At 38.4% G+C, this 23,173-nt stretch overlaps 2 protein-coding genes across 3 annotated transcripts; one reads left to right on the forward strand and one right to left on the reverse strand.

The window, feature by feature from the left end:
- Positions 1-1,341: 1,341 nt before the first annotated feature.
- Positions 1,342-12,151, reverse strand: LOC135470398 (protein ABHD13-like). Of its 2 annotated transcripts, none has more exons than XM_064749315.1 (8): positions 12,054-12,151; positions 10,097-10,441; positions 8,694-8,925; positions 8,327-8,427; positions 7,374-7,627; positions 6,268-6,372; positions 5,574-5,681; positions 1,342-4,719 (listed from the first exon to the last, which is right to left on the reverse strand). In XM_064749315.1, the coding sequence occupies exons 2-8, from the start codon at positions 10,389-10,391 to the stop codon at positions 4,636-4,638; spliced, it is 1,179 nt and encodes a 392-aa protein (XP_064605385.1). In that variant the 5' UTR covers positions 10,392-10,441; positions 12,054-12,151; the 3' UTR covers positions 1,342-4,635. The 2 variants fall into 2 exon arrangements, with proteins under 2 accessions (XP_064605385.1, XP_064605386.1); XM_064749316.1 differs by lacking the exon at positions 12,054-12,151 and adding an exon at positions 11,272-11,398.
- Positions 12,152-16,009: 3,858 nt separating this feature from the next.
- On the forward strand, positions 16,010-21,815 carry LOC135471757 (pancreatic lipase-related protein 2-like). The gene is made up of 6 exons (XM_064751084.1): positions 16,010-16,212; positions 17,550-17,872; positions 18,891-19,119; positions 20,021-20,137; positions 20,961-21,080; positions 21,539-21,815. Exons 1-6 carry the CDS (start codon positions 16,155-16,157, stop codon positions 21,760-21,762), a joined length of 1,071 nt encoding a protein of 356 aa, XP_064607154.1. The 5' UTR covers positions 16,010-16,154; the 3' UTR covers positions 21,763-21,815.
- Positions 21,816-23,173: the final 1,358 nt, after the last annotated feature.

Here is a 23,173-nt window from a genome sequence, read left to right on the forward strand (position 1 = left end):
CCCCTCTGGTCGTGGGTGGGGAGGTTTGCCAACAAAACAAGGGCTCTGCCCAATTTTCTCTCAGGATAATACTGCCCGCCGTCCTGCAAGTGACATATTCTAGAGTACAGCGTAAAACACCAATATATATATATATATATATATATATATATATATATATATATATATATATATATATGAGGCACAGAGGGCGACACTGGCCATCGTTATGTAAATAATCGCAAATCAGTATCTCTGAAGTGAAGACATGTTTTATTACGGATGTTGGCCAGACAGTTTTCAAGCTGGTAACAAGACCTGCCAAATCTAGAGTGCTGTAATAAGAGGCCAAGACAAATTTATCTAACGTCTCCTTTAATTTGCTGACTAGAAGCTGGTGATTTGGTATATCACATTTGAGATCAATATGCGTGGCAGCCCACACAAACCCACCTACTTCCCGATTTCCTAAAGTTGAAGATAAAATGCTTTTTCATTTGTCTGATGTAAGAAGCTACAATAGTTTCGGTACCGCCCACCACTGCTCGTCTAAAGTGTAGTCTTTCCAATTAATCTTTTCGAAGTATTTCCCATCCCTCTCGACAGCATTCTCCAAAAACTACAGTGCTGTGGCAAAAATGCTCATCCACATATTTTTTTCTTGCACCAGCACGACACAAATCATGTAATTTGTCCAACATATCCACAATGACAGCAGTACGGGACCACTGGTATACATGCCATGGTGCATATGTAAATTTGCGTATATACCTTATACCGGTTTGTGTCTAAACCTGTATACGTTGAAACACGGTCATATTTTACAGTCAACTGAAGCATAAGTGCGGGTCGCATCCCCTTCAGCATGTTTTCTGACAGTTCACGAAGAAGAACCTATCCCATCAGACGGATCTAATTTGGTCAGGTCAATGATAAAAACGGTCACTACAATGCCAGATTTATTTATACATTTGATTGTTGCTGAAAACCAAATCGAAGTTTTCATTTGTACGGCGGGCGTTGGAATCCTGAGTGTCCGATGTAAACCATCGGTCGGTGTCAAGTTACTGACTGCAAAGACTGCTAAAAGACATACGAGGATCGTCAACCACTAATTGTCATCAAGCAAGGTGAATTTTCTGGTTCAAGGCCGGGACTAATCCACATGTCCCAGTGACTCGAAGACCAGCATCGCAACACTTACATGCTAGACTTTCTTTCTTGCTAATGACGGGAAGCTCTGAGTGAACGATTAGGAAGCATACGGCAACCCAAACCACAGGACAGTAAACGCTTACCATGTATCTTCTGACAAGACATGGACAAACGCTAACAAGACAATCGACTTTAGACATTCTTGAAGATTTAATGAGCTTCTAAATGAAGTTCTTAATGAGCCTTAAACACAAAACAGAACCAATGCACTGGTTATTTCAACATACCTTGAAGAATGTTCGTGCCGCAAATAACTTCTTGTACCGAAAATAATAGACCCAGCTATAAACGATATCTGCGCCGTTATGATCGTCTTCGAAAGAAAACAGTTTACAAATTTGCATAGATAACTTATTATTGGTTAGGACAAAAATGCATACTTCTTGAGTTCTTATACAAATGTGGTTCCTGTCTGTTAAAACGATATAATACAGTAATAAGTTTTGATTTGTGTAAAGGGGTAAAGAATCGTCACTTATAGGCTAGTATGAAAGACAGGCAGGTCTAGGCTATGGTTAGTCAATGCTAGATTTTAGGCCTGACCGCGACTGAGGAGTTTAAACAATGGAAGCCGTATCTTTGCTGTCAGGTAATCAACCTTGATTCTATAAGAGGATTACTTCACAAGAAGTATTGAAACTATCGAAACCAAGTCTCATCTGCCTTCTAAGAACAAATCTTTATGCCATCTACTAAGAAAGTCCATGGCTTTGCGTACATGCCTTTATATTTACCACCTAAAATCTTTCTCTTCCAGCAATCTGCGGATGGTCGTGGGTTTTTCTCAGGTTCTGTCCGGTTTCCTCCCATGCTGGCGTCCGTTGTATAAGTGAAATATCTTTGAGTCTCTCACTAATCCAAAAAGTAAATGCAACAAAATCGTAACTGCGCATGCTATACCCTATATTTTATGGAAGTTATGGCACCAAAACATTCGTCTCCCACACACCATAATGTCGGGTTAAACCTCAGTTATTAATTTATTCCAAAACTTTTCACCTTAAAGCTTCACGCCACATCATATAAATTCAGCAGAAATGGCATCGGCAAGGTTTTAGTCTTCTACGACGTAAAAACAACAAGAAATGAAAAAACAGAAATGAAACTAGTAGGTGGGCATGTCCCTCAAAGTCTAAAACACTTCTTCAGGACCAGGTAATTTAAGACAAAAGGACATAAAATGACAGCTGATCAGTTTCAAACGTCAGTCTTAAACCACACTGAGTTAAATGAGATCGTCCCATCAGCTCTGGGAGATCGAACGGACTAGCTATGATTGACAGCTTACATCATGACAAAATATAGACAACTGGGCAAACGAAGGGGACAAGGATACCTAAATATTTGAGCAGTTCTTCAGGAACATGACACTTTACGCTTCAAGCTGAATTTGATTGAATTGGGCTTACCGTGCACACGAATTAAGGGACAAGGGAGAGAGAGCAGCTTACATATACTACATTGGAATTTAAGCCGACACGTACATATATATATACCGAGCCAGGAGCCTCTCACCAATGCGGTCGCCGCGAGTTAAAGCCCAGCTCATACTGGCTTCCTCTCCGACCGTACCTGGGAAGGTCTGTCAGCAACATGCGGATGATTGTAGGTTTCCCCCGGGCTCTGCCAGGTTTCCCACCATTATGATGGCCGCCGTCGTATAAGTGAAATATTTTTGAGTACGGCATAAAACACCAATCAAACAAATAAATCAACTATATAAGGAATCATGTCCAGCCCTGTGAGCCAATGCTGCATGAAGCTCTAAGGCCCCAACAAGATTGTGTCCACTTGAATTTATACAGCCCACATTGCTAAAGCTGCTGTTCTCTGAGAAGTTACACTTTGTGTTACAGGTCACTGATATCCCTCTCATAACCTGCTGTATAGCCTAAGTAAGGACTCAGTTGTTATGTCGTAAACCTCATCTGACTTATTCATTCACTGATTGATGTTTTAGGCTGTAAGAACATTTCACTCTATGCGCCAGAGGACAACATTATGGTGGGAGGGAGCCCGACAGAACTTCCAATGTACACTTGGAAAGAAAGTCAGCATGTACTAGACTTAAATTCACAGTGGCTGCATTGGTGAGTAATTCCTGAGTCATTGTGCTGTGCCAGCACGCTGACCAGTCGGCCACGGACACAAACTTAACTGAATTATGCCTTGCCGTTCTGGAGTTATCACAAGGTTCAGCTAATATAATGCCAAAATACAGATGAATGGTTGACCACCCAGACAGATAAACCTCAAAAGTTGATCACCATATTTAATTACCTGTATCAAGACAACGTGGTGAACAGATGCACCCATCAATTCTGAAGACACTGATAAGAGTTACTTAGTTACACTATACACACATGTACCTAATCAAAATGACAATACCTTTATCCTATATACACAGTATCACCCTTTTAAACCATCATCATCCACACACTATGATACATTATAATATCACAATGATTCACAGATACAAAAATACCATAAATATTTCCCATATGTACAAGATTTTGTAATAAAATAGAATAGCTTGTTTACACAAAACCACACACATACACGTACCCTGTACGATGTAGTCTTCTCCAGGGCTAAATGAGATTGTGATCTGACATGTAAATGTGCCCAAGGCAAGGGTCACTTCCACATAATAGATTACACATTTGTGCCGATGTAATCGTTTTCAGCTTCACTCGGAAATACAGTGTACCAGTACAACAAAGCCTTCTGCCCAGCAAAGGAAGTTGTAAAATAATTTGTTCATGTACCTTCAATTATATTCAGGAACACAATAATCTGTTTTCACAATGATAATAAAGATAATAACTGTGTTTCAGTATTAACCATCAAATGTTTAGATGAAAAACACATAAACATAAATGATGTTTACTAATGAACATTTAGGTATGCCTCTTTTCATATTCTTTTTTGTGCCACATTACACACAAGGGGAGACAACCTCTTCATCAAATTTCCAGGCGGCCACGAAAGGAGCTAATTACATGCCCTTACCTTTGTATTACGTTAATATCACAGAAGGCATATTTCACGTTACCAATGCTACTTAGAACTCCAAAATCCATCCAATCCCAGAATCAATTCTGATTTCACAAAGATTTACAAATATAATCCACTCTGACTTTGAACTGTGAATCAGATTAGGTTTAAAAATTTGATTTTGCATGAAGTCAAGTGGTCTTAAATTGAATAAAGTCATTATATGAAAAGGCAGAAGATTTGAAATGACAAGGTAGGCGTCTTGTTTTCACAGTTTAATCCACAGTGTTTGTGTATGTTGTACAATGACAATTCACATCATAAATGTTATCACATACATGTGCATCATCACAGTGATTCTTCACATGCAACAGGTATCCAGCACTGTCACACTGTTCTTATATCTGCCCTGGTATCCACACATGCAACAGAGATCCAGCACTGTCACACTGTCCTCATGTCTGCCCCGGTATCCACACTCACAAACTCTGCCTTATTTTCATCGGAAGACTGCTGTGTTTGATAAACCTGAGCCCAAAAAAAAAATAAATAAAAAATTAATATCATTATAACAATAAATATATATCACCGGTGCAAAAACATCAATATTCACATCAGTAAGAAACTTTCATTGATAGTTTGCCACCATAACATGGCCTAAACAAAAAGAAAATTCAAGCTGAATAGATGCTCATGAATATGTTGTTTATAGATGCAAGTGTTTCCTGTTAATATCGGTATCAAATATTATCTCCAGTGAGTTTTTCTTTGTGCCTTTATGTCTGGATGGGCGTTAAAATGGAAAACAAGCCCACAATCATTACACGGAAAAAAAGTATTTTATCTGTGCTTCCACACCAAATTAAATTGTTGTTTTACGACTGAATGTCAGAGGAGAATATGCAAATAAAAAGCATTGAAATTCATCTCATCCAAACATGGATTTTCTCAGCAAATTTTTCATGTTAAGGACATAATTACATGTACATATTAAGAAAGCAGTGTCACCTCTATCTCAATTTCATTCAGAAAAATTTTATTACAACTGAACAGGGATAGAACAAGCGCCCAGGGATTTTACTCCCATCTTTCCAACTGACATCTTACGTAAACATGCTGTAAATATTTGGTGAAATAAAAAATGAAATCAAATAGCAAATTCATCAAAATACCTCAAGACTGGACAAAAACGGTGCATTTTCAGTATTATTTTTGTTTCACATTTAAATCTTCTGTGTCAACTAATCTGTAAAACAAAAAAATAAAAAGAGCAAAATGTGTTTCTATCAGCTGTCAGGATATTTCAATATTACCCCTTCTTGTAACAAGGTAGTTCCAGATAAATACACTGTAATGCAGTAATGCAATTTAAAGACAGCTACCTGTTCTGTGAAGGTCCTCAGTGTGTGATAGTAATCCTGACACATCCACGTCTCATTATGAGTGCCCCCCTCAAACGTGGCCAGGTGCTTGAACGGGCTGCCACACATCTGATAAAAGAGACAAATAATATATGTATTTGCGGGTATCAGAGATACAAACAGCAATTTGCTTAAATGAACTGTCTCACATCTGATACAAGAAATATATCATATATTTATACATATGACTAGGTGCTATACATCTGTCATCTACACGTATGTAGTCTTATCCTGTATCAGACAAAATACTCCGCTTTTCACTGGACAGCAACGGTTATGTGGGAAATGTGTATACTGCTACTCATATCTTTTACTAGGTTATCTCCCTTTATTCAGTTATAAAAACAGTGACATTGCCGAATCTTTTCGCCGATGCACCTGCCTTCGGCGCAGAGCTGAGGGATCTTTGAATGAATAAATGAATGATTATGGCTTTAATAACATCACATCGGCAATATATCAGGCATATCGTGGCAATGATGGGTCTTTGAAGGAAAAATTTGTTACACAGTTACTCAGTCTGGTTTCCATAAAAACCATATATTTGTGCATCCTGTCACTGATGGTACAAGTGACTATCATCATGGAAGTATAAGTGATAATACCCTACAATACAAATCCTACTAATGAACAGCAATATGTAAGACAGCTTTACCTCATGTAATGTGTGCATCATTTGTGGTGGGATGAGGGTATCTGAGAGACCAGATATAAACAGCACCGGTACTTTGATCTTCTTAATCCTATCCAGGGACGGATACTGAGGATGATCACAAAATCATGTTTGTAAACAAGAAAAAAGGATGCATGATGGAACAACAAATAATCGTACCAGTATGAAGGACAATCACAGACACAGGAGATGTCAGATATGTGTGGAACAACAAATAATCGTACCAGTATGCAGGACAATCACAGACACAGGAGATGCCGGATTTGTGTGGAACAACAAATAATCGTACTAGTATGCAGGACAATCACAGACACAGGAGATGTCAGATATGTGTGGAACAACAAATAATCGTACCAGTATGCAAGACAATCACAGACACAGGAGATGCCAGATATGTGTGGAACAACAAATCATTGTACCAGTATGCAGGACAATCACAGCCACAGGAGATGTCAGATATGTGTGGAACAACAAATAATCGTTCCAGTATGCAGGACAATCACAGACACAGGAGATATCAGATATGTGTGGAACAACAAATAATCATACCAGTATGCAGGACAATCACAGGCACATGAGATGCCAGATATGTGTGGAACAACAAATAATCGTACCAGTATGCAGGACAATTACAGACACAGGAGATGCCAGATATGTGTGGAACAACAAATAATCGTACCAGTATGCAGGACAATTACAGCCACAGGAGATGCCAGATATGTGTGGAACAACAAATAATCGTACCAGTATGCAGGACAATTACAGGATGTAGGTATGGACTAGGATTAAAGGATTATGAGTCAGACAGTAAGCAATTACAGATAATATGTACATGTATGACAGTAATGTATAACCCACTTAACAAGGTCATGGGATAGAAAATTTTTACAGCAAAGTCAAAGGTTTTATGGAGATGGATACTTTAAATCTTTGCAGAAGCCATGTAGAATCTCTTTTGACCTACTGTAATACGTTTAAAGGTTTACTATTTACAAATACAATAGATCCCATCAACCATCATTTTAACAAGTTTTTTTTATTAATGTACAGTGTATTGTCTATGTATGTATCCCTTTGCCCCAGCTTACCTTGTTTTTGAAGGCCCACCTTGGTAGGTATTGGATAATCTTCACGTTAAATATATTTTTTCCAATATCCGGAAGAGATGTGAAAGTGTTTTCTAAAACAAGAGCGAATATAAATCTGGCATAGTAAGGCTGGGCAGCGAGATGAGTAGCCACACCCCCTCCCAAGGATCGGCCAAACACAATCAGTTTCCTACGGTCAATGTCTGCCTGTCGCAGGGCAAAGTCCATGGCTGCTTCTGCATCAATGTACAGACCTGAAATACACACACACGAACATCCATCTGTTAGTAAAGCAGGACAAAGTCATACAACTTTATTATACAGCTGTTATTTGATTAACAGGAAAGAAGTAGTGTGAAACTTTATCATATACCGTAATTCTTCTAATTTTTTGGACAGATATTAGCAGAGTTGAAAGTAGAATATTACAAGTATGACCAGAGAGGACACCAGCATATGATGGAATTGAACCTACAGCGATTCCATCCGTGACATGCTCCTGAGTCACTGTGATATGCTAGATCAATAGCTTTGTATGCTGTATATCGGGATAGATGTACATCTACTTTGTGTAGGTGTACATGTAGCTCAAAATACAGTACCGATCTCCGATATTGAGCCACCACTCTTCCCACAGCCTCTATATCTGACATGAAGAATGTAAGAAGCAGCACTGCCAGGGCCGCCCAAGCCCTGTACATGTACATGTGTGTGTAGACAAAAACACTATTAACCATACCTGACTGATAATGTGCAGACTAAAGCAATAACTGCCTCACTCTGGTATTGACCCAGTTAAAAGGCTATTTTGATATTAACATAACACTGTTATAACATGTACGGTATTGAGCAAGTTAAAACACTATTAGCCATACCTGACTCTGAAACTGAGCAAGTCAATCATTATTAACTGTACCTGACCTGGCAAATTAAAACACTATACTAGTCAATACCTGACTCTGATATTGAGCCACCACTCTTCCCATAGCCTCTATACTCCACAAGAAGGACGTTAAACCCACATTGGTGGTACATTCCATGAGCATTCATCAATCTGTAATCAGAAAACAATTTTATAAACAATCATTATGGTTATTGCAAATATGGGCTTCACTGTTATTTACAAATTTGACGATTATATAACACAATTTGAATTTTAAGGTCTTATGTTTGCAAAAAATCATTACTGTCTTTGATAAACTGTGAAAGACTACAGAAGCTTCTTATTAATTTTATGTATGACACACAGTCGAGAATTACATGTACATGTACATTACATGTAATTATGTCACCTACTTTTAATATTTAATAACCAGTTACCTGTGACCAATATTGCCAGCATTGCCATGGAAATAAATAAGTGTAGGACAACTGCGACAGTCTGGCGACTTCTGTTTGATGAGCACAACGTTTATGAAGACCCCGTCCCGGGTCCTGATGAAGTGATTCTCATAGGGGAGCTGGACAATGCTGGGGAGGTCCACATAGAGGCGTGAATTGGGCGGTTGGCAAGGGTAGTATAGCAACATGTCCTGGCCATAGTACAGCAACCCTGCAGCCCAAATCAGTAGATTGATACCAGAAAACACAAAATACTGTATTTCACCTTGAGTTTAGCCTGTAAAATTGCATTTTCAGAAGAATATAAAGGCCTGTACCCTAATTTCTGAACCTTTTCACATCAGGAAACTACATATAGGTTGGATTCTCCAGTTTCAGGGCTTCACAAAAGGTATCACTCTATCAGTCTACATAGAATAATGTCTTGAATAAACACCTAGCAAACATGTAAAAAGACTGAAGGATTACAGTAAATATATTTGATGCAAAGGCTTTTGTTTTTTCTGATAAGAAATTGAACAAACATTACAAAAATCTTTAGTACAGAATCAAGCAAAATGTGTTACTTCAAAAAAGCTGAAGTTCAGGTGAAATACATTGCCCATCCAAAATGTATATGTGTCACATGTACTTTTACTCAGGGTCGCACAGCAGATCTCATAAAATATAAATCTGGACTGTTTCACATTCAACTCCATAATCAATGAGAACATTTAAATATTCACCCCATTACATTGTCTCCAGGCTCACCCGAATAAAAAGAATGTCTTACATATTCAAGATCAATGACAACTCTATAAATGAACATTTAACCTGGAATTCTTACTTGCATGGCCAGGGGGTACACCCCAAATCAGAAACACTATGGTTATCTTGATCTTTTAATTTCACAAGTTAGTTTATACAAAGTAGACTATATGTCTGTGTATCCAACTGTTTGTGTGGATTGCTCAGCCTTAACATTCCATGATAACTCTATAAATGAACATTTAACCTGGAATTCTTACTTGCATGGCCAGGGGGTACACCCCAAACCAGAAACACTATGGTTATCTTGATCTTTTAATTTCACAAGTTAGTTTATATAAAGTAGACTATATGTCTGTGTATCCAACTGTTTGTGTGGATTGCTCAGCCTTAGATTGCACTATTCAGCTGTAATTAAATTAATTAGCATGTAAGTAAATAATTGATATTATAAAACTCACAAGTATTTTTCTAATTTAAGGTAACTTTACAATGCATGTAACATGCTGCAGCCACCATACTATCTTAATCCAGCAGTGCATACATATTCATGTACTATTTCTCATAATTTCTTTCCATGAAGGTTTACACTAGGTATAAATTGATGGAGTTGATATCTGTCATGTAAAACTCACCGATCACAGCAAAACAGAGAAGTAGAAAAGTCACTAGTCCCCCTGACATCCAAAATGTCAACAACAACAACAGAAGAGCACTTGTGCAAAGTTTCCAGAATCGAACAATCAGCATTATGGTGATTCTGCTGACCAGTTCTATTGTCCTGAAGCCCGTCTTCCTTGCGCTGAGGCCTCCCACCTCCCTGGTGTCCATACTGATACGAGCTTCTTGACTGTCACTCACACTGACACTACTGGTGTCCTGAATGGTGTCCTTCACAGGCTGCTGGCCTCCCTGGTAAGGCACTATCATAGTATGATAAACAGGAACTCACTTTGTGTGTTACCCTACTTCAAACTATTCTGTGAACAAAGAAATAAATGAAGAATTGTATTAATTTTAATAGCCATATTGAACAGTATCAGTAATACCCCAATCTTCACATTTTATTTGAATGAGTGATTGTGGTTTAATTGACACCACATTCGCATTATGGCATTATGTCTGGTTTAATGTCAATTACTGATGAAATTATAAGTCATGAAAATATTGTCAAGCACGCATAACACAGCTTAGAGCACAAAATCAAAACTGCATCATCATTTTTGGGAACAATATTTGAAAAATTGTTTTGCGATCTATATATCCACTTTTTATGCACAGAAGAATGGAATGCACAGAGAAGAATGCACAGAAGACAATGAAACTCCGACTGATCTGTGCATTATTTTTGTTATATAATAAGGAAACAAAATGTCTAATTTCCTTAAATATGTAATATCTATATATAAACATCAATTTTAAATAAGATACATGTTGGCATAAAGGAAGAAAATTATAATTAAATACCATAGCTTATTATCAATGCAAGTGTGTTATTGTTATGCAGAGTATATGACCTACTGTTGGGTGGTTGAGGATAATGCAGTATCAGATGGTTTTCCAGCCAAACCACTTCATACCTAGTCATTTTGTACTTGTCACTTCACTCTCACGTCATTTCAAACCCAGTTTATTTTTACCCTGTTAATCAATCCACTAAACTTGCAAGAAGACTTTGAGCCAAATCCATGTTAAGATCATAGTGATGAAGATTTTAAGCTGGCTTAAAGCTGGATTAAGATAGACAACTATGTTAACCCCAGCTTAAAGTAATGAGACAACAGACAGTTATGTTCAAACCAAATCTCACCTGTAGCACTTGATTATACCTGAAAAGCTTACTTGTTGCGATAAAACTGAAATATTGTTGAAAGCGACGTTAAAACTTTCACTGACTCACTCACTCTGAAAAGCTTACAAGTGTCCACAATTTTAACACAATGTAGAAGGAAGGGATGACAAAATAGTGGTAGGGCCTATACTTTAATTACTGCAAACTACAAAGTCTACACTGGCAGGCTATCCATAATTATCTATTATCTATTATTCATGCCATTTATCGATGCATATAGCATATATTTTAACAGTTATAATATAATTAATGATATACTTCCTGTTTGAAAACAGGGTAGGCCTATGCATATTCCGTGCACCACTGATAAATATCTCAGGTACGAAATGACAAGTTGGGTACGCCAAAATAACAAGACGTTTCCTTTTTATTTTAGTTTTACAACGATGTAGGCCTAAATTTAGGCCTATAACACTAACAGTAACAAGAAAAGTCAATTTATAGAAAAATGGAATAAACAGTCTGGATTTCGAGGGTATCTAGCATTAGAAATATGCTAAAACTTGGATCACACTGATCAGGTCTACACAATGTATGTATCATTCTACATGTAGGCCTATGACCATGTGTCATCGCTTGAGCTATTCTACTGTACACTATCTCTGTCAAGTGTCCCTCTCGAAGTGACAGTGGCAATAGTGTGACGCTGACTGAGCTAGATTCAACTTGGGCGTTGAATCACTCATTCCTTCCACATTTATCATTATATGTGTACTATCAAATTAAAATTATGTAGGTACCTGTCATATTTCCGACAGCTCGCAAACAAATAACAATAAGATGAAGCTTAGAGGCTTAGAGTCGCGTGGCAGTTTGACAGAAATAAACAAAATTTGTGGAGGTAGCCATCTTGGTTATTGCAAAATGCGAACTCCTTGCATATAGTGGAAAGCGGACTTGAACAGATGTTTCCGCTCACCAATAAATGTGCGATTAAGATCATTTTTGTTCATTTATTTGATATTTATTAGACGTATTAGATGTTTACCTGAAATAGAGCTGGGGGTTGGGTGGGGGTGGTTTGTGGCCGATCTAGTGTTAGACATGCTAGCACATCATAATGCCCAGGAGTCTCTCAACCATGCGATCGGTATGGGTTCCATCCTCTCCGGCCAAATACGTGGGAAGGTCTGCGAGAAACCTGCTGATGGTCGTTGGTTTTCTGCAACCATAACGCTGACCGCTGTCGTATAAGTGAAGGAATAAGGCGTTGTAAGGCCTAAAGCACCAGTGAATAAATAAAATAAATCACCGACGTAAGTGTTATTGACATAAAGGACATACATAGACCTGTCTATGAATGAGTCGAGATACAGTCTGGGTGAGATGCAGTTGATTGGTGCATATTTTACGTCGTACTCAAGAATATTTCACCAGATAAAGAGGCCGGTATAAGCTACCCTACTATCGTCTTTGTCCTTTCGGGAAAAGAGAGACAATTCCAACATTTGCGATACTGCAATGATTGATAAATTCAAGCCTGATACATATACATGTAGATAATATTTATTGTAACAAATAAATAAGTAAGAATTAAGATACAGAATCAGAGGAAATCTCCATTCTAGCCCCTACGAGTGGGTTAATTAGCCTATAGCTAGTTTGTTTTCAGCGTTAGCCTGGTTGCACGATGCAGCCACAGGTGAAGAGTTGGATATACCCGTACCTGAACACGTACATGTTTACTGGCTGTTATTATCGCAATGTAAAAGATTACCGTTGCAAGTAGAAATACATTAGTTCATCTTATAAACGTGGAATGGTTACTGTAAAAGGTAAACATTTACATTTTATGAGTAAAGAATAAAGATTAATCGCTGAATGTTTACTAGAACTTCTAACAGTGTACTTAAAATATGCCAAATAGTTGAGTCAGTCGATTGGAAATATCGTTTAAGTTTCCGCCAAAGTGTATCGAATCCAAAGAATAACGCATACACCGTTGATGTACATTGCACTTGTTTGAAAATAGCCTGTAAGCTATGTTGTTATTGCTTCTCAATTCTGAGTAATTTATTTTGTTCATTTTAAAATTTGTTCTATTTTTTCAGATTTTTCTGTGTTTTATTTCTGAGTGTGCCAGTGAGATATCTGCTACCTGTGAACTTGTAGTTTTAACTCAGATTATCCACTGCCAGCCATATAGTGGACATTCATAGAAATAAATCTTCCGTCCAATCTTTCGACTGGATCATGGAACACTACTTGCTATGTCTGCCAGCTAATCATCGATGTCAACCAGGCCATGGGAATACAACACCCTAAAATTACATATGATATAGTTTTAAGAAGAATGGGTCATCTAAGTCACTCAAGACAAAATGGTTTTCGGCTTTCAGGATTTAGTCCAATGTTGCACGATCTGAATTTATGCAAATTGGCATATTTGTTTCACACTGGACTGTTTCTTGGTAAGCCGGAGATATATAGTTTTGACCACTATGGGATTTGCCAGTGCAATGATCCGATCTAATTCTCTCCAAAAAATTCATCATGCATTTTCAAGAATCCACATGTTCATATTATATGTGGCTTAAATATCCTGTTTCCAAGAAATTCATAATAGTGGAACAAACCGCATTTAGGTAACATAAAAGCACCCATATGGAGAATTTGCTTTCTTGTTTCTCTGTAGTAACCTTCAGTTTCAGGCTCTTTGGAACTGACATACGGCTCTCGTGCCTTTATGCTTTTTGGGGAAGGTGGAACAGTTTTACATTATTTTCTCCTCCCCACTCCCTCTACACACACACACACACACACACACACACACACACACACACACACACACACACACACACACACACACACACACACAAAGTGCTTGAAAGGACTATGGCGTCAGCGTCTTAACGGCAGTGTTTTTGTTGCACTGGACTCCATTTTCAGCTTTATTTCGTAATGTTTTGTCCAAGCGGTTTGTTAATGATTTCAATTTGAAATTGTAAATTATCCATATTTGGACAGTGTCCTACATATTTGTACAGTATCCTTGCATATATGGACAGTACCCTGTAATATACCACCTGGTCCTGAGTATGGCCTATATAGATATCTAGCTTTAGAGCATTTGTTAGATCCCGTGTGAAATGTGATGATTTCGATAACAAGTTAGTGACTAAGAAACTAGTGTCAAGCGAGGATACTCCATCAAACATACACCGTATTCACTTTTTCTAAGCTTCTACATTGAGTATAACACTCGAGTTGGCAAATTTTTGTCTCTGGCGATCTGTGTCATTGTTGAGGGTAAAAGCGTTATAAATATCTATGTTTATTACATCAGAATGTTTCTTCTATGAGCTGATTACATCAGTATGTTTCGTTTTTGAACAGTTGCATTCAAAGCGCGATTTAAAATTTGAGTTGGATGTATAACATGTCTAAAATATGGACTGATTTGTCTGCGTCATTGAAAGCGAATAGTTAGTCCTATCTCACATATTATTTTTGAATTACTTGTTAAATATTCCTTTGGGACCAGGTGTTTTAAAGACGGTTTTGGAGATGGGCCTGTTCATGACGTTTGAATGATGCACGAACACTTAAAGATAAGAAATAATATATTGTGCGTAAAAGGCACATACAAATATGTTTTTTGGAAAAGCTGAAAATTATTTCTTATCTTCACCAATCTCAGAGGTTACATGTACGCATATCGTCCAGGATATGACAGTTGTGACTGAAAGAATTTGCAGTAGGCCTAATGTCTGCTTCTTTTGGAAATTTCTTTAAAAAAAAAAACAAAAACAAAAATGAAATAAAAGCAGAAATATTTCAGGACGTGGGAGCTATGGCAAAACATACCGGACTAAGGGAAAGATATTGTTTTCGTTCAACACAGCCGTTGCAAATGGCTGAGATTATAAGCGTTCTCTCTGAGACTGGTCAAGATGCCAACTTATTGTTTCGGGGCCTTGACTTATTATCTTGGAGCCACAAAGTAGACTTCTTCACTTCCATCCTCTCCCATAAATGGGTCATCCTTTTACATCTCCGTTTACCATAGAAATAGAAAAAGTTTTAAACATAAAAGTCATGTGACTTTTAACAGGGGTTCCTGTTAAAACAGAAATCACATTTAAAACGAATATAGATTGTTTCTTACAGAAATAAATAATTATAATATGTTGAAGGCTGTGTGCAAAGTACAATTATGTTTTCTTGTCTCATAATGTGTGAAATTAAGCAGTTGAGCAACCTGAAACAAGCAATCAGCCGACTATAAATAAAGAAGTAAACAATAATACAAGAATTACTGAAATAAAATGTGTTGTCCACTAAAAACGCTGTACATGAATACAGCATTGATATATCCTTGATAATGCTGATCGGCGTGTAGCGTTACATTGTTTTCCAGGAAGGCGATAAGCGGTTTTGCACGAATGTGCAAGCTTGCAACACAAGATGGATTAAGAAACTATATTGTGTACAGATGTTGCTCTGGTACATTGTATCCAGTCAGCGAGATAGAATCAACGTTATCATGATGGTTGTTATCATTGTGAACTCTAATGGCCGATTTTGGCTTGTGACTGTGTTAAGCCTCATGTCAATGAGGCAATAGATCGAGATTCAGCTGGGTATAAGAACATGAGGACCCATTAAGCAGGCCAACAGCGAACAAACACGCTGCTAAATCCCCAACATCCGCCAGAATCACATCCGCCTTCCACAGAAACTGGGACAAGTGATACAGCTAACTATGCAGTTAGTTATTTACGTATATCCAGTACGTGTACTTATAAGTCTGTGTCAGAGTGAGAGAACTGTCAAAAGGTACATAAGAGCCTAACGTGACAACACCTACATCTAACTCTTGATTAACCCTGGTGTGCGTTATGGAGACGGCGTTGTGCACTATTGCTGTGTTGTTTACTGTGTTGGGCCATATAGATGGTAAGATCATGATGCATGCATATATATACTGTGAAAAGAGCAACTCCAGTTATGCTACATGCATGTGTACGGAAAACAGAGAGATATATTGCTGACTAATGTAGAATTAAAAAGTGGTTTTGGCAAGTTGAGAAAACTGAGAATTCAGATGAGAAATTGAAAGCTTAAAAATATTATCGAATAATTAGGAATTTCTTAATTGTTTAAACACAAAGCAAACAACCTGTCATGGAGGAACAATGACAGAAATAATATGATATGATTTCTTCTTTACGTAATTTAGTGGTAGATGAAGTTAAATAACAAGTCCTTTATATGCCCTCTTAAGAAAAGAAAGTGTAAATGACCTTAACTAAAGTGTCGCGGTATAATTATTAAAAACAATAATTTACCATAAATTTATTGAATGTACATGTAATTACGGTGAAATGACGTTATAATGACCAGATTTTACAATGCACTTAACTGCTAGCCTGAAACATCAAACAAAACAACTGGAATCCATTTAACTGTTTTGTTTTTGCTGAAGAGAGAGGGAGAGGCGACTGATAACCCACGATATGTCAAGCATCGTCTATGTTCTTCTATAGTAGCCCTTTTACAAGAACAATACAGGCACTTTAGTGATATCCGAATATCACAAAAGTACAGCAGTATACAGTGTTTGGCTTTTAATCCTCAGGTCACAAGAGACGTGGGTTCGATCAAATTCTAGGACTGTGAATTTTCAGGATTCCTATGCTTTGATTTTTCTCCGTGCCACTTGGCAGACATTTGCTCTCTTGTGTGGCCTTCTGTGGCCCCAACTTTAATCAGTGTGATAAAACATGGCAAAGTTCATCACTAGTTCGGCAATTGTCGGTGGATGACTTAGGGCGCTCCGGTTTCCTCCATTCCAAAAAATTGTTTCCTTCGTATAAATGAAAAGTTGTTGAATATAAGTACATGTGAAACAGTAATCAGGTAAATGAATAAACCCGTTAGTCTACAATATTCATACTTTGGTGTGTTCTTTCCCATTATTATAAATATCAGTTTTGTTCAATAAACCAATGAATTAGTTGTAGATTAAATGGTTATGTGCCCGGATGTGTAACATCAGAGGTGTAATAACAGTTGTGCATCAACAGAAGTGTAAAATATAACAGACGTTTAACAACAGAAATGTGATGTATAACAGGCATGTAACAATATAGATGTATCAACGCCTGATATAACAGTGCGAAATATCGCTTTCAATTGTGGTTGATATCATAATATTTCACATCTATACAATACTTTATGAGAAGCAGACAAACTGACCGTTCTAACTTTTATATCCTCTTTTTTCAATACAGGTTGGCTATTCTCATTTGAATATCCAACAGAGAATGTCTCAGACTCTGTGTGCTACGATCGTCTGGGTTGCTTTGACAACCAGCCTCCCTTTGATGAGGGTCATTTACCTGCCTCGCCTGAAGAGATAGGCGTTGTCCTCTACCACTACTGGGCAGATACCCCACATAATGGTCATGTTATAAAGAGAGAGATTCCCATGCCGGATTTCCGGCTTCCGGAGAATTACAACTCGTCCCTTCCGGTTACAGTGGTCATCCATGGCTATAATGAAGACATGTACAGTCCACATCTCCTGGCTTTAGTCGGAGAGTTGGCTTTCCAGGTAACGTATACATATACAAGATTAAAGGTGATTGCCGGGACTTCCTGAGATGTTTGTATTTATCTCTATGATCTTTACTCAAATTCACAGATGCTATGGACGTAAACTAATAATAATCTGCTTGTCTATAAAACATTTCTGTTGTAAAATTGACCTTGAATACAATTTAGATTGATAAATAATTACAAAATATGCTATTCACCCGGAAGTATACTGTACTTAAATATTTCCGGGTCGGGTTATACCACAAATGCTACTTGTTGCTGCCTCGCTTCGTACTCAGCACTGAGAGGACAAATCAAGAAAACCAGATTAGTTGGCCAGGTGTCAGTATTATGTGACTGGGTGTGGTGTCTCTCCGTCGTGGGAATTTTTTTCTCACACATATGGTTAATTATTGACCGGGCAAGTAGGTGTACTTAAGAGAGGATCAGCAGATATGAGCAGTTAACTTAAGCCTCCTCGAGGCGCATTGCTTTTATGTTATTATGTGTTATTTGTGCCAATATCCCAGCGTGGCGCGGTGATCCAGGAGCCTCTCGCTAATGCGGTCGCTGTGAGTTCTAGGCGAGCTCATGCTGTCTTACTTTTTCGGGAAAGGCCTACGGATGTTCGTGGGTTTCCCCTCATGCACTGCCAGGATTCCTCCCACCATAATGCTGGCCGTCGTCGTGTATATGAAAATATTCTTGAATACGTCGTAAAACACCAATAAAATGAATAAATAAATGTATGTGCCAACATAACATTTTAGGTATATCTAGACCCATGACGTCTCATAAAATTGCTGTTAACGTCACTACATTTTGTTTACTTAAATTTTCTTTAGACATATGTTGCTAGGAAAAGTGTAAGTTACTACGTTTGCACGTCTAAATGAAGTGTTAAAAACCCCTAAAGAACGTAAATTGACAAAGGGCCGAATTTCACAAGTTACATGTGACAATTCTGATGATGTTACTCTATATGTTATAGACCAGCGGTAAGTTATCAGTAGTCTTGCCTTTTCTCTTCTAAGGGTACAGTAAACGTGGTGGCAATCGACTGGGGGGAAGGAGCCCACGTGTTATATGACAAATCGGCAGCCAACACCCGCGTGGTAGCAGCTGTGGTTACCGTGTTCTTAAGAAGACTATTTGAGGATGGCTTTATTGGTCCAGAGTCCGTTCATTTGATTGGCTACAGTCTGGGTGCCCATGCCGCCGGCTATGTCGGCCAGTCTATCCCCGACATTGGCCGTATAACAGGTAAGTTCTCATTCACGGTAAGGGAGTTTGTGGGGTCGTGTACCTGATGAGTTCTCATTCACGGTAAGGGAGTTTGTGTGGCTGTATTACTGGTGAGTTCTTATTCAGGGTGAGAAAGTTTGTACCGCCGTATTACCTTTGTTTTCTCATTCAGGATAAGGAAATTTGTGCGACTATGTTACTGTAAAGTTTTCATTCAGGGTAAGGGAGTTTGTGTGGCCATGTTATTGGTGAGTTCTCATTCAGGGTGAGAAAGTTTGTACGCCCGTAGTACTATTGGTAAGTTCTCATTCAGGATAAGGAAGTATGCGCTGCCGTAGTACTGTTGAGTTCCAATTCAGCGCATGGAAGTATGTATGACCTAGGTACCACTTGTGAGTTCTCATTCAGGTTAAGGAAGTTTGTACGCCCCTAGTACTGTTGAGTTCCCATTCAGGGTAAGGAAGTTTGTATGACCTTAGTAGCACTTGTGAGTTCTCATTCAGGGCAAGGAAGTTTGTACGGCAGTAGAACTGGTGAATGTTTTATTCAGCTAGGGTAACGATGTTTTCACTTTATTCGTAGGAAACTTTATAATCGAGATGAAAAGACTTTCAGTTTTACAATAAATTTTCCTCCTTAATGAAATAACAATGAAACATCCGTAATTAGGCCCAGGTTGTAATAACTGCTACTGCTGGTAGGACAAATTGTTTTCCTTTACAGCGACGGGTATCATTCCTAACAATGGATACGTCAACAACAGCTTCGACTTCATTTCTTGCGAAATAAACACCATACTATTCCATCTGATACCTGATCGATCGCTACCTTTGGAAGCGTGTATTAAACCACTTTATTTGTACCATACGCCCTTTTCAGCCCCAGATAGCCTTCCTCACCGGTTCTCTCCCCTTTACAGGCCTCGACCCTGCCGCACCCTTATTCCAAGCCATTCACACCGATGTCAGACTCGACTCCAGCGACGCCCTCTTCGTGGACGTCATCCATACCAATGGCGCTCCACTATTCGAACTAGGTAAGATTTCCGCCATGTCGACGTAAACTGAAACCGGACACTATACTGATACTTTGTAATTCATCGTAAGGTATAAACAACAATGAGTATTTTTTGCCACATTAGATTCGAATGGACGCATTTATTAGTGCCAATGGGGTTGAATAGGCATTTATTCAACAGGAAACCATACGTAATAGTCAGAGCACCTTTCCTATGTCTATTAGACTACACGACTGTGATGCAAAACTTGTTGTTTGGTGTAGGTAACTATGCACTTTTCCTCTTCTGTAACAGCCTGCACAGAATATTACATGTTGTTACTGATAATATATCATCACTCTCTGCATGCCAGGCCTATTGCCTCTCATACTGATCACAGAAAAACTTCAACATTCATTTATGTTTCGATTTGAGAACGAGGCTCTTCACGCATCAGCTTCAGACGTTGTTTTAAGTTAGGGTGCAGCACAAAACTCCCATCAAGGTAGTGATCAATATGAAAGGAAAAGCTCGGTGTAAGGTGTACGAAAAAGGTTGGATATTATTTCCCCCTTGCATATAGAAACCCAACCCGAATTTCAGTTAGCAATAGTGAGTTAAGTATGATTTCAAATCGGAACGCAAGGCATCGTATTATTGCACTTCCTTAGTCCGCTACAGCTGGTGAAAATAATTTGTTTTTGTGAGCAGACCTGCTCTTTTAGTGCGCTGGAACAGACAATTGAGAATATATTAATCTTACATGATATTCCCTCTGTACTGGATTACTGTGACCACTCTTAGAACTGACAAACAATTGATACATATGCATACAGTCCGGCCTTCCCGCTTTTTTGTACAGGTTTTGGAATACATTATCCCATGGGTCATGCCGATTTTTACCCTAATGGAGGCAAACGCCAGCCTGGTTGTGAGAGTGCGTGGGACCGACTTTTATCACTGATTACAGGTTCACGTTCAGGCAAGTTTTACACTTCATATATCATTACACGTAGGCTTCCAGTAAATGTTACAAGTGTAGGTCTATACACGCAAAACCAGCTTAAATCACGTTCGCATATTACAAACAGACTTTATAGTAGGCCTACATTACAACTGGGAGCGCCCTATATCACATGTTACACACAGACTTTTTGTTACAATTGGAGCCGAGCAATATCATATGTTACAAAGAGACTTTGCAGTAACTATGACAACTAGGGTCAGCCTATGCCAAAAGTTACAGATAGATTTGTAACATTTATTACGACTGCAACGGGTGTGTATACCATCCTGCGGACTGTGTAGTAATTGTTCCAAAAGTGTCTTCGCACTATTATGTCATCGCTTTATACCATTGTGTCACGACTCTCACGATTATGACCTTTACCAACTTCCATATCTTAGTGACCATAATTTGCGTTTTCTTTTTCGTTTCAGACTTGGCATGCAGCCATCGAAGAGCTGTTGAATTATTTACGGAGTCTATTCACTCCCCTTGTGAGTTCAGGTCTGAACTGTGTCCTTATAACAGTATAAGTCATAATTACTGCACGCCGTGCCAAGGTGATGACTGTGTTTCCATGGGTTACCACGTGAACCGAACATTGCGAGGAACGTTTTACCTGACAACTGCTGTGGAAAGACCGTTCTGTGTGGAATGAACGGATAAACACATTAGCGCTCGGGTAAACGGAAAGAATGCTGTAAATAAATAAGAGTGATTTAAGTTTATTCACGCGCCATGTTTTTTTTTTGGACTGAGGTCAAAACGGCCTAAATTGCATGCATACGATAGGCCAAGATGCAATCTGCTGGAGATGCGCTTTGAACTTCAAAACGCGTTCTGGTGTAAGCTACATCTGTACTCATCTTAAGCTTAAACAGACGGATGTGGCCAAAACAGAGGGAGCTTCATTCTAACTGGTGACCGGTGAAAGTCTAGATGTTCTGATTTGTTTACTCTTGTAGGTTTTAAGTCTACTTCAACATCACTTTGGTATAATTATGGCGGCATCAGTGGCAAACTTACTGGACTTAATGCCTATATAGTTATGGTGCTGCCTCACTGAAAGGCTGAGCTCTGAAAATCAGACATAACGGCCCACGTTGTCAGAGTATACTGACATTATTTCAACCATTAATACTTGGTCAAGCGATAGAGCGTCAAAGATCATAAGCTGATATGGTCGTAATATCTTAATCTTGACCTGACTTCAAAGGGAACGTGAAGGCCAATTTTATGATACTTCTGACTGAAGAGGCTATAACGGAGACATTGGCAGATCGCCATTTGGTACTCGTTAATACATTTTCTCAGTATACCTGTAATAGCTCAAATCTATGCCTTTCAGAAAATACCACACTTATACCTTTATAGCTTTTATGTTAAAATGATTTTAAAATTCGAAGTTTGAAGTGTTACGAATTCATCCTCAGGCGAGGCTGATATTTTGTGAAAGGAAATTATTTGGGTTATTCCAAAATAATTCCAAAATAATTACAATAATCCGATTGGTTTTGCGCTGGAGTTTGGATTTGTCAAAAGTTACCGATAACATTTATACTAATGTCCTAAAAGCAGCCTTCGAGGTCAAACCGTATAAAATGAGATACATGCGTGGAAAATCTTCACGTCATAACATTCGACACTTGGCGACACCATTTCGAAGTAGTAGGTTGTTTGTGCCAACATCCATCACTCACCCACTTTCAATGTAAAGTTGATCTTTAAATTTCTCACGCGCAATTGTTGACAGTCGTTGACTACTGCGGCGGAAGGGAAGAAGGTTGCTCAACTGAAATCAGGTCAACTGGTACATAACAACCGACAACATGTTTAAGACAAGTGGTCTAAAGTCTAGAGATAACTTGATCAAGACCAAAAACCATGTAAACCATGAGATATCACTGACACGCTAGAGAGCTGTTTTATTGGGTAATTTAAGATATATCACAATCCTGTTTAATATGTGATTGATTTTTTTATTTTATTGATGTTATACGCCGTACACAAATATATTTCACTTATACGACTGCGGCCAGCATTATGGTGGGAGGAAACCGGGAAGAGAA

Source organism: Liolophura sinensis, chromosome 7, assembly GCF_032854445.1.
Source record: "Liolophura sinensis isolate JHLJ2023 chromosome 7, CUHK_Ljap_v2, whole genome shotgun sequence".
Taxonomy (NCBI): domain Eukaryota; kingdom Metazoa; phylum Mollusca; class Polyplacophora; order Chitonida; family Chitonidae; genus Liolophura; species Liolophura sinensis.

Excerpts from the sequence above, each read along its gene's own strand:
- LOC135471757 (XM_064751084.1), top strand. The coding sequence starts at position 16,155 with ATGGAGACGGCGTTGTGCACTATTGCTGTGTTGTTTACTGTGTTGGGC. Across the intron at positions 19,120-20,020 it reads CGACATTGGCCGTATAACAG|GCCTCGACCCTGCCGCACCC; the intron begins GTAAGTTCTCAT and ends TCCCCTTTACAG. Across the intron at positions 21,081-21,538 it reads GATTACAGGTTCACGTTCAG|ACTTGGCATGCAGCCATCGA; the intron begins GCAAGTTTTACA and ends TTTTCGTTTCAG.
- LOC135470398 (XM_064749315.1), bottom strand. The coding sequence starts at position 10,391 with ATGATAGTGCCTTACCAGGGAGGCCAGCAGCCTGTGAAGGACACCATT. Across the intron at positions 7,628-8,326 it reads TGGCTCAATATCAGAGTCAG|GTCTGTACATTGATGCAGAA; the intron begins GTATTGACTAGT and ends TGTGTATTTCAG. Across the intron at positions 6,373-7,373 it reads GGTGGGCCTTCAAAAACAAG|TATCCGTCCCTGGATAGGAT; the intron begins GTAAGCTGGGGC and ends GATCATCCTCAG.